At 36.3% G+C, this 12064-nt stretch overlaps 1 protein-coding gene across 13 annotated transcripts in view; it reads left to right on the top strand.

Moving 5' to 3' along the window:
• ATP13A3 (ATPase 13A3) overlaps positions 1-12064 on the top strand; it is a 92376-nt gene that overhangs the window by 56056 nt on the left and 24256 nt on the right. For all 13 annotated transcript variants that reach the window (XR_008523357.2, XR_008523358.2, XM_063722589.1 and 10 more), the window contains 13 exons: positions 425-541; positions 1821-1838; positions 1930-2083; positions 2179-2299; positions 5552-5676; positions 7229-7404; positions 7895-8017; positions 8100-8179; positions 8807-8849; positions 8941-9050; positions 9348-9444; positions 10205-10277; positions 11851-12028. Coding sequence is in view for 11 of the 13 variants with exons in the window: in XM_063722589.1 (XP_063578659.1) it covers positions 425-541; positions 1821-1838; positions 1930-2083; positions 2179-2299; positions 5552-5676; positions 7229-7404; positions 7895-8017; positions 8100-8179; positions 8807-8849; positions 8941-9050; positions 9348-9444; positions 10205-10277; positions 11851-12028 (1415 nt within the window). In the remaining 2 variants the exon portion in view is untranslated. The remainder of the gene's footprint in view (positions 1-424; positions 542-1820; positions 1839-1929; positions 2084-2178; positions 2300-5551; positions 5677-7228; positions 7405-7894; positions 8018-8099; positions 8180-8806; positions 8850-8940; positions 9051-9347; positions 9445-10204; positions 10278-11850; positions 12029-12064) is intronic.

Genomic DNA, 12064 nt, shown 5'->3' with positions numbered 1-12064 from the left:
ACCATATCTGAGCTCTATGTACTTTCGAATCCTTTCTTGGTAGCAGAAAGGAATCACTGGATGAGCCTGAAAATTCTGGGGACTACAAGAACCTTTTGTCTTTTGCAGAGCTTTTCTCTGAACCCAACAAGTTGTAAGAGTGAAGTGAGATCAGTTTCTATTTCTTTATTCTGCTTCTAACCCTGAATGAAGCAACCCTTCTCCCGTGGGTTGTTAGGTATCTAACTCACCATCTTGGTTCATATTTTCTTTTACTTATGTTAGTGATCCAGTAGTGCTCATTTGTTCCTTGGACATACATTTTTTTTAATTATTGAAAATGGCCATAATGTTCCATTTAAAAATGGAACCATGAATTCAGTTTTATGAAGCAGTGCTTGAATGTTGTGTTTTTGTTTTTTTTGTCTTTTTTTTTTTTTTCCAGATTCTGGAAGAAGCAACCGAAGAAGAAACAGCACTTCATAATCGAATTATGCCCACAGTGGTTCGTCCTCCCAAACAACTGCTTCCTGAATCTACCCCTGCAGGAAACCAAGAAATGGTGAGAAGTCACTTAAAGCTAGATAAAACTGTTGGTGGTTACTTATATTTATTTTTAATTTTTTTTAATTTTAATTTTTTATAGAGACAAGGTCTTGCTATGTTGCCCAGGCTGGTCTCAAACTCCTGGGCTCAAGTGATCCCCCACCTTGGCCTCCCCAAGTGCTGGGATTACAGGTGTGAGCCACCACCCCCAGCCTGCTTACTTACATTTAATTCTCATTTTGAAACGTTGCTAGAAGAGGAAGTCACAAGTCCTTCATTTAACTCTTATGCAGAGATAGGAATATTTTAACTGCGTTTATCAGAAGCTACACCTCTGTGTTGAGATTTAATTCTCAGTACTATCACTTTTCTTTCCTATTTACTGAGCAGCTTAGTGCCTTGTGATTTATACAGCTGGTGGTTAATCCTCTTAAATTGCATCTGTATTCCTAGAATTTAATAAAAAGTATGTATGAAAGGCTTTACTTTTAGGTGAATTTTTAAATATATTCCCCTTAGTTTATTACTACTATTTTTTAAGTTACCTGAAAATTTTTTTACATGTATAAGTATTACATATCCAAGAAATTTACCAAGATTCTGATAAACACCACTTTATCTTATTTGTATAACTGGTTGGCAGGATTCTGGGTAATTCATTTTCCTTCCTGTTTATATTTGTTCTTTCCAGAGTTTATTATTATTTTTTGAGCCGGAGTCTTGCTCTGTCGCCCCGGCTGGAGTGCAGTGGTGAGATCTCAGCTCACTGCAACCTCTGCCTCCTGCGTTCAAGTGATTCTCCTGCCTCAGCCTCCTGAGTAGCTGGTATTACAGGCGTGCACCACAACACCCGGCTAATTTTTGTATTTTTAGTAGAGATGGGGTTTCACCATGTTGATAAGTCTGGTCTCGAACTCCTGCCCTCAAGTGATCCACCTGCCTTGGCCTCCCAAAGTGCTGGGATTACAGGCGTGAGCCACTGCGCCCAGCCAGCCTATTATTTTTTAATTTTTATTTTGTGTTTTTTGGTATGTACACTTGCTTGCACCCCTTAGTTTATTTTAGTACTTAAAGTGTTAATATTTTCAGGATAGCAGAACATTTGAAAATATTTAAGAACATACTTTTTAAAAATGGGAAGTAGTATAGAAGGAATCTTGAATCCTGACTTTGAAAAACAGTTGCTTGTTTCTTTTCCAAATAATGTTTTGTGGATGCTTAGTAAACTTTTTCTAACTTTAGTGTGTTAATAGAGTTAATCTGTACTATTTTTTCTTGTTTTGTTTCGTTTGTAGGAGCTGTTTGAACTTCCAGTAAGTGAAGAATGTTTACTTCTTACTAAGTATATTTGTTTTGATTCTTTAAGAATAATAAGTGCTTTGTGCGTCTTTTGAAATGATATAGGCTATTTATGAAATAGGAATTGTTCGCCAGTTCCCATTTTCTTCTGCTTTGCAACGTATGAGTGTGGTTGCAAGGGTGCTGGGGGATAAGAAAATGGATGCCTACATGAAAGGAGCACCCGAGGTCATTGCCAGTCTTTGTAAACCTGAAACAGGTAAGGAAATATCTATGCTTTGGGTAAAATTCTGGTATTTGAATAAACTTGTATTAGCAACTCTAACAATGAAATTTACTCTTTCTTTTAAAAAGTTCCTGTCGATTTTCAAAACGTTTTGGAAGACTTCACTAAACAGGGCTTCCGTGTGATTGCTCTTGCACACAGAAAATTGGAGTCAAAACTGACGTGGCATAAAGTACAGAATATTAGCAGGTGAGGTTGAACGGCTTTCCTAGTTTCCCAGTCACCATCATTGACGGTTATATTAGTCATGCACAGTAATTTGCATGTAATTGAGTATTTATTGAATGCATGAAAAAGATATCTAATATAATATTGTTTTAGGTGATTGAAGTAAAAGTACATTTTCCCCACTGCCTGATTTCCTTTCATTCTGGGTTTTTTTTTGAGAGACAGTCTCAACCCATACCCAGGCTAGAGTGCAGTGGCGCAGTCTCGGGTCACTGCAACCTCCGCCTCCCGGGTTCAAGCGCAGTGGCGCAGTCTCGGGTCACTGCAACCTCCGCCTCCCGGGTTCAAGCGCAGTGGCGCAGTCTCGGGTCACTGCAACCTCCGCCTCCCGGGTTCAAGCAATTCTTGTGCCTCATCCTCCCAAGTAGCTGGGATTATAGGCGGGTGCCACCGCACCTGACTAATTTTTATATTTTTAGTAGAGACGGGGTTTTTGCCATGTTGGCCAGGCTGGCCTCGAACTCCTGGCCTTAAGTGGTCATTCTGTATTGACTGTTTACCTGTGTTTCCTTATGTTATTGTAACGTCATGTTTTTTCCTTAGAGCTCTTTGAAACTGTTTTCAATTTGTTAATTATTGTGTGCCCACTGTGTGTCAGGCACATTCCAAGAACAGTAAATGTAATTTTATAGAAGTTTATTTTCACCAATTGATCTTCTCACTTTTGCCAAGCGGTTGGATATAACTACTAATTTCGATCAGAATATAATGAGTCATAGTAACCAAGCTCCTCCCACTCCACTTCTTTCCTAATCCCCAGTACTCTCCATGCCCCCCCGTCAAATGACAGTGTCATATTCAAGGATTGTCACTTTGACTGTAACTGATACAGACCTACCTTTGAGGATAGCATTTTTGTTTAGGAATATTTCATGATGTACCTAGTTTTGTAAGCAGAAAGGAGTGTCACTTGGCTGTCCTGCTAATTCTGCCTATTTGGGGGAGGTGGTGAGGTCTAAGCATGAGTTTAAAAAAAAAAAAATGAAAAACCTCTACCCAAATTATGTGATACATATGCATGTCGGGAACCACAAATAGGTATAATATTATATCCTAATTCCTACTAAGGACACATTAGTCTCTTCTTAATTTATAGCTTCACACTAGCAAGGGTGCTAGGGGATAAGAAAATGGATGCCTTTGCCATTTTCCCCCATAAACACTAACTATTGAATTGCCTACAGTTCTTTTTTTTTCTTTTGAGACGGAGTCTCGCTCTGTTGCCCAGGCTGGAGTGCATGCAGTGGCACAATGTCAATTCACCACAACCTCTGCCTCCCGGGTTCAAGCGATTCTCCTTCCTCAGCCTCCTGAATAGCTGGAACTACAGATGTACACCACCATGCCTGGCTAATTTTTGTATTTTAGGTAGAGACAGGGTTTCACTATGTTGGCCAGGCTGGTCTCGAACTCCTGACCTCGTGATCTGCCCGCCTTGGCCTCCCAAAGTACTGGGATTACAGGCGTGAGCCACTGCGCCTGGCTGCCTATAGTTCTTAGGCGTGTCATCTTGAGACATCCTTCCATGACATTGGATAGACTGTCCTTGTGCTGAGGATACCCTGTCCCTCCTTGTTAACTTTCCTCTCTTTCTCTACTCCCTTTCTTCTTTACCCTTCCACCGAGACCTCTGTTTCCATTTTACCTTGTAGGAACAGGTTTTAGCATTTCCCTTATAGCTTAAGCCTTTATATCTTGAATATTGGACTATTCACTAACTAGAGGGTAAGATTTCCATGACCTGTATCATTCATATGGTATGAGAGAGTTAGGAGACGAGCTGAAGCCAGAAACTAGGGCCTGAAGGAAAATGGCTTAGTGCTTTTGACACATTGTCTTCACATTGATACAACTTTGGGCTTTGAAATACAATTTCAGGTTTCAAGGCTTTTTCCTGCTGTTACCACCAGCAGTTTCATTTATATTAATTTTCTCAACTATTCTCTAATATCCTTACTACCCATTGTTAGAAATTAGGTGTTTCAGAGATTTTAGATTTCATAGATACATACTTCAAGCAACTTTTATTGGAATTTTGTCAGAAAAATCGCTTGGTTATTCCAAGTCTGAAATTCTAGTCTCTGACCTCAGGCCTTCCTCCTTCCCCATTGAGAAAAAAATTTCTATGATATAATTTAGGTAGGTTGAAGTGTTTTTTGTTTGTTTTCTTTTTTTGTTTGTTTCTTTTGAGATAGGAGATAGGGTCTTTCTTTGTTGCTTAGGCTAGAGTGCAGTGGAACAAACACTTCTCACTGCAGACTTGACCACCTGGGCCTTAAATGATCCTCACTCCTCAAGCCTTCCTAGTAGTGGGACTGCAGGCACATGTCATCATGCCCAGCTAATTGTTTTTTCATTTTTTGTAGAGATGGGGTCTCACTATGCTGCCCAGGCTGGCCTCAAACTCCTAGGTTCAAGCAGTCCTCCTATTTCAGCCTCCCAAAGTGGTGGGATTACAGGCATGAGCTACAATGCCTGACCTGGGATTTCTTAAGAACGTAACTATCACTGAACAGACTTCATCTCTTTTATAGTGCTAAAGCACATACTATTTTTGTGTGCATCTCTTTGGTTGCATGTCTGTTTCCCCACCCAAGTTTCTTGAGAGTAGAGATCATCCCTTTTTGTCTTTAACCTCCCAGTGACTAGCATAGTGCCTGGTGCATTCTTGATACTCAGTTATTTAAAGAATAGCATCTTGATAACGATATTAGTAATATTTTCAAAGACCCATCTCTGGGTCTCAAGTAGATCTCATTGTTGGATTGCTAATGGTTCTTGTGTCACATTTTCAGGGTCAGTAATTGTTTTATAGAATTGATCTGAGACTTGTTAATGAATCCACGAAAACTGTATTGAATGTGCTTGTGGCACAGTTTTTTCTTTTTCACTTAACATTTAAATTAGGATATGTTGTAGAGAGCAGTAAAGAATAGATTTATGCTTAGTTTTGGATACTACACAAGATGAATATTCCTTAGTATTAGAATTGTTTAGTGTACAGTGACATACATTTCCAAATGATTATTATATTGAGATACTGAACTCTTGAACACACACGTGGTTTATTCAGCATATAAAATGTTTTCATTTATAGATATTTTAAACTGCGTTGTAACTTATAGACATTTTTAATTGCTTAGATATTTTGTGTACATAAGTTGCTTACTCAGTTGACTAAACCATTATGTGTTAAAACTTCTTTTTCTGCAGAGATGCAATTGAGAACAACATGGATTTTATGGGATTAATTATAATGCAGAACAAATTAAAGCAAGAAACCCCTGCAGTACTTGAAGATTTGCATAAAGCCAACATTCGCACTGTCATGGTCACAGGTTAGACTTTATAAAAGAACACAGAAGCAAATGGAGTGTGACAGAGCTGAAGTCATATTATATTGAGGGATAATCAGTTATAAAATCATATTATATAGTCTATAGCGGTTTCAACCTAAGTTCTCTTTTAGCTCTGAATATTTTCCCAAGTGCAAGATAACTGCCGTATTCTTTTTGAGGTCTAGCGAATCCTATTTATAGAAAGTATAGTAGAATAGTAAAAGTACACTGTAAAAATTTAAACTTGACTCCTTTTTGTTTTCTCTCTTTATTCATATATTTCTTATAGCACTTATTGTACCTTGTGTTATTTGTAGATTTGTTTTCTGTACTAGAATATAAGATTCTTGAGGGTTAGGAATATGTTTTACTCATGTTGGGGTCCTTTGCAACTTTTAGAACTGTCAGGTACATAGAAAATGATTCATAGATATTTGATAGCATGAAATGTTTATATGTAAGATATTGTTTATTACCCTAGCTTGAATTCTAGTGAAATAGCCTACTTTTTTTTTTTTTTCTAGTACATCTAAGGGATTCTCCTGATGTTACTATACTGTTAATAATGTTAGATAACTCTTACTCCTTAGCTGTGTGAAATTGTGGTAGCTCTGTTTTTTCTTTTTTTTCTTAGCAGATAATCAGATTTAAGATACTTAATGGCACTTACGTGTTCAGTAAGACTAATATGGAGAAAGTCTGTATACATTTTTGTGTTTTAGACTCTTGAGATCTATCTAATAACATAATTTTACCATATAACTCAAGGTAACTAAGTCTGTTAGCATTCTAGCCATTCTTAGTTCTTGTGTCTTCTCTGTCAAGACACTTTTCACCTGTTCCTCGTCCTCCTCTTTTATTTATTTATTTATTTTCCCCTTGCCAGAATATGGCTTTGTGTACCAAAGGTCATAGGAAGATATTCTTGGAAATAGTGTGTGGAAATTGAGGAAAGAAATATCTCGCTCTTCTGTTTTGGTAGCAGTGGGATCCACAAACCTTTGTCTGCTTCTCCTTAATAAGATCCTGTTCTTGCTGCTCTTCTTTCTTCTCATGACTGAGAAGTTGTCTCTCTTGTTTCTCGTTTACACCTGTTCTTATTACCTGTCTTACCTTTTTGTTTTGTATAATCTTGCTTTTGTAATTCATCATTTTCTATGATATGGTGCTAGTGTTCTTGCACAGACCACTAGTCACTTTGTATAGTTATTTCGGTAAGTATTTATTGAGCCACCTGATCTGTATGTAGCACCGTGCCAGCTATTGTGTAGATACAAATAGTGCATGACTGGAAAAGATTGAGAATTATATTTGGCTTTAAAAATTGTGGATGAGATGTTTTCATTAGCATATACGTGCTTGCATTATTTGAGGCTTCTTTTGATAAGTATGTTCCAGTTCTGTTATTTTTAAACTGTAAGTGGAAGAACCATACGTTATTGTTACTCTGCCAGCCCAGTCATGGAGACTAGTAGATTCTCAGCAATTGCGTGTTTGATACATTCACGTTTCCATTTTAATTTTAATACATTTAAAATATTTTGAAAATCAGGCGACAGTATGTTGACTGCTGTCTCTGTGGCCAGAGACTGTGGAATGATTCTACCTCAGGATAAAGTGATTATTGCCGAAGCGTTACCTCCAAAGGATGGGAAAGTTGCCAAAATAAATTGGCATTATGCAGACTCCCTCACGCAGTGCAGTCATCCATCAGCAATTGACCCAGAGGTAAGGTCAAGATTGATTGTCCCTTTTAAAGTTTGTTGATTTAAATTTAGTCTGAAAAAATAAAAAAAGTGGTGCATTAAAACACAGTAAAGCAAAAACTAAATGAAAACAGAAGTCTGGGCTATTTTTTCAGAGATTATGTTTCATTAGGACTGGGACAGACCCAGGAATCTCAATGTTCAAATTTTGATATTTAGTTAAGATGAGAAGCATAGTTTTAAAGTACAAGAATTCCAGATGTTTATCGTATTCTTCAGGTAACTAGTAGTAAAGGATGCAGGTGGTCTATCATACTCAGTTCATGCATCGTTTCAAATTGAAGCTGATATTTAATTGAGTTTCTTTTTCCTTTGAATAAATGTCAGGCTTTCAGTGTGTTGTGGAACATATCAAATGAAAGAATTCAGTTTTAGAACAAATACGTTTAAAATAGAATTGTTTTACTTGGTTTGGTTGCCTAAATATTGTTCCCAATGTCTCATATACACAGGCTATTCCGGTTAAATTGGTCCATGATAGCTTAGACGATCTTCAAATGACTCGTTATCATTTTGCAATGAATGGAAAATCATTTTCAGTGATACTGGAGCATTTTCAAGACCTTGTTCCTAAGGTAAGTAATTTGGGTCTATGTATGTGCTCACATGAGTGCATCGTGAACAATATTTTTGAGAAATTTATATTATTGTTTCCAGCTGATGTTGCATGGCACCGTGTTTGCCCGTATGGCACCTGATCAGAAGACACAGTTGATAGAAGCATTGCAAAATGTTGAGTAAGTATTGGCGTCTTTTTTGGTTTTGGTTTTTGATGAATGATGGTTTCATTTCAGCATCAGAAAAATAATTTTTATATGTTTCTTATACTAATATTTCATATTTATATATATAATTGTGATCTGTAAGATAGATGAGAACTTTAAGTGCCTCTTTAAAAGAGTCTCATGTGCTTTTTATTTAGCTAAAGTACAAAATCCACAGTTTTTTCTCTATGACTTCATTCTTTCAGGTGCTCTATCTTGATAGAAGTGGCTAATCATTTTAGTAAACAGTTATGTTTCAGGTTATTAAGGGATAAATTTTTACTGATAACTTTAAAAGTAGCCATACTAAAGACTGTAGGCACAGGTGCTTTGCTCTAAAGATGAGGAAATTGAGACACCAAAATGATTTGCCGATAACGTGACAGAAGTAGGACAATAACCTAGCTCATTTCACTTGCGGTCCGGTGCTGTTTGCAAAGCAGCACACTTGTGTTCACTATAGTGAAAAGATTCATAGTTCCACTGGGGGAATCTTGGTGTGTTAGCTCTTTATAATACTGTAATAGAAAAGTCTTAATAAGTTAAATGTTTTGTAGTTTAAGAAATTAATTAAAATCTTAACATTGTTTTGTTTCTTAGTTATTTTGTTGGGATGTGTGGTGATGGCGCAAATGATTGTGGTGTAAGTATAGTTTTTGTGATTTACTTTTATAGTTCTTACTCTAGCCTAAATCATATTCACAAAACTTAACCAGTTTTCTTAAAATTATTAGGCTTTGAAGAGGGCACACGGAGGCATTTCCTTATCGGAGCTCGAAGCTTCAGTGGCATCTCCCTTTACCTCTAAAACTCCTAGTATTTCCTGTGTGCCAAACCTTATCAGGTAGTATAAATTAAAATTTTTCTCATCCCTTTTTCTCTGTCTTTAATAATACAGAAGAGAAAATTATCATAAAAAGTAATATGAATTTGTTTAATAGTAGCAGATTAGCACATTTGAGCTGTAACTTATTAGTAACAGATTGATTGCTACTCCTCACTTGGTTTAGTTCTTTTGGTGGATAAGCACTTTGTTGTAGCCGTTGATTGTTGATGTTCATCTGTTAAGATAAAATTGTGGTTTGGAAAATGAGTTTAAAACGCTTTTATTCATAGGCCAACATTTGATTTCTTTTCACAGGGAAGGCCGTGCTGCTTTAATAACTTCCTTCTGTGTGTTTAAATTCATGGCATTGTACAGCATTATCCAGTACTTCAGTGTTACTCTGCTGTATTCTGTGAGTATTAACATTGTGTGCAGAGATAACACTTAATGTGCACGGTAAATTAAGATGTTGAGTGTATGTGTTTGATTTTGAATGCATCTATTAGTAATTGTTTATGTGAGTAGTACCTATAAATTTACCTTCAATTTACTGTAGTTTGAGTAGCAGATTGAAAAAGTTAAAATGAGAAAAGATGTTCCAACAGTGGTTTGTTGAATTTGGAGAATGGTTTGCATTTGGAGAAAAAGTATAAACAGCGATGGCCACAGGTACCCTATCAGATTTTATAATCAAAGTGTTCTGACATCCTAAAGACTCATGGTGACACTATCCCATTTGACCATTTGTAGAAAGTATCAGAAGGGATGGTATTAAATGAAGATACTAATTTACAACGTTGAATATTTTGAGTAAATGTTTGTGTTTTCTTTTTGCCAAAAAAACCATGTTGGCCAGGATGATCTCGATCTCTTGACCTCGTGATCTGCCCACCTCGGCCTCCCAAAGTGCTGGGATTACAGGTGTGAGCCACCGCGCCCAGCCTATTGAACAAATTTTAAGGAGATGCTTTTTATACTAATATACTAAATCAAATATTTGTAAATATATGTTATATTTAATTTCAGAGACACTTATATTTCAATTTTTAAGCAGGTCCAAGTGTCATTTTTAAGTTGTCGTTATAGGGAAAATCCAAACTATTAATAAAACCTGGGGACACTATAAAAATAATTCCCAAAAACTAATAATGTTTTTAAAATTACTTCTGTAGATCTTAAGTAACCTAGGAGACTTCCAGTTTCTCTTCATTGATCTGGCAATCATTTTGGTAGTGGTATTTACAAGTGAGTATTTTGCTTTGTTATTGATTTTTAAAGTGTATGAAATTCTGATGTGACGTTAAATTTTTGTAAATTTACATCAACAATTGTAACAGCTCACACCTCTCCAGATTCCTTGTAAATATGTTATTTTATTACCAGTTGTTTGTATCTTGCGCCAGTTTTTTTATTGTTCTGTCTCTATTGTTTTTTTCCCTGAAATATTTGAAAATAAGTTTTGAGTCATTATGCTCTTTTGCCTCTGACAATTTTAGTGTATATTTTCTAAAAGCAAAACCATTCTTTTATATAACTAAATACAGTTGTAAAGATCAGGAAATTTAACATTGATATAATATCTGGTACAAAACCTATATTCAGGTTTTGTCATTTGTGTCAACAATGTCCTTTATGCCTATTTTCCCGTAGTCCCCTAGATTAGAACAAAAAATATCTCCAGGCATTGCCAGATGCTCCCTTGGGGTGCAAAATCCTCTAGTTGAGAACCACTTACCTTTAGTAGATGATAAAACTAGTGAAAGTTTGATGAGGAGCAGGAGTTTCACAGTCTCAAAGTATCTTTTCACAAGGTGCTAGTTACAAAGGGAAAAATAGAAATTTCTTTTTTTTTTTTTTTGAGACAGAGTCTGTCTCTGTCACCCAGGCTGGAGTGCAGTGGCACGATCTCAGCTCACTGCAACCTCCGCCTCCCGAGTTCAAGCGATTCTCCTGCCTCAGCTTCCTGAGTAGCTGGCATTACAGGTGTGCACCATCATGCCCGGCTAATTTTTATATTTTTAGTAGAATCGGGGTTTCACCATGTTGGCCAGGCCAGTCTCCACCTCCTGACCTCAAGTGGTCTACCCACCTCGGCCTCCCAAATTGCTAGGATTACAGGCGTGAGCCACTGTGCCCAGCTGAAAAATAGAAACTTTATAGTGGAAAACTTGTGTATACTACCTTAATAAGTAATGAAAGCCTTTTTGAAAAATGTTTCTGCTATGTTTATATTGCTTCAAACATTGTTAATATCGTAAGAGGAAGAAGTATGTATTATTTCAACTGTAGTTTTGCAATTAAAGATTCAGAATATAATGGTCTCTTAAATATATGAGATGATTAACTTTATAGTTATTGTGTTTATATTTAGTTTTACTATTTTTTTAATTTAAAATTATTTATTTATTTATTTATTTATTTATTTATTTATTTATTGTAGAGATGGGGTTTCACTATGTTGCCCATGCTGGTCTCAAACTTCTGGGCTCAAGTGATTCTCCCACTATGGCCTCCCAAATTGCTGGGATTCCAAGCATGAGCCACCATGCCTGGCCTAGTTTTATTTGTTAATATTACTGCTGAATTTCAATAGAAATGTAAAAATTATTCCTGAGGCGTTTTTCAAAAAACCTACACTGTTTACTTTTACAGATTATTTAAATATGTACGATATGTGGCTTGGTTTTTGAAGATTTTTTGTATTAAGAATTGTTAGGCAAAAACAAATTTTTAAAGTTCCTAAATGAATCTAGTTATGCCTTATATAGTGACAGATTAATGTAGATACAAACCTTTCCTCTTTTTCTTTTCAATATAGTGAGTTTAAATCCTGCCTGGAAGGAACTTGTGGCACAAAGACCACCTTCGGGTCTTATATCTGGGGCCCTTCTCTTCTCCGTTTTGTCTCAGATTATCATCTGCATTGGTTTTCAATCTTTGGGTTTTTTTTGGGTCAAGCAGCAACCTTGGTATGAAGTGTGGCATCCAAAATCAGAGTAAGTTGGTCAATCTATGTAAAAATCTATATAAAA

Source organism: Pongo abelii, chromosome 2 (genome assembly GCF_028885655.2).
Source record: "Pongo abelii isolate AG06213 chromosome 2, NHGRI_mPonAbe1-v2.0_pri, whole genome shotgun sequence".
Classification (NCBI taxonomy): Eukaryota; Metazoa; Chordata; class Mammalia; order Primates; family Hominidae; genus Pongo; species Pongo abelii.
This window is presented reverse-complemented; position numbering and strand designations above follow the sequence as displayed.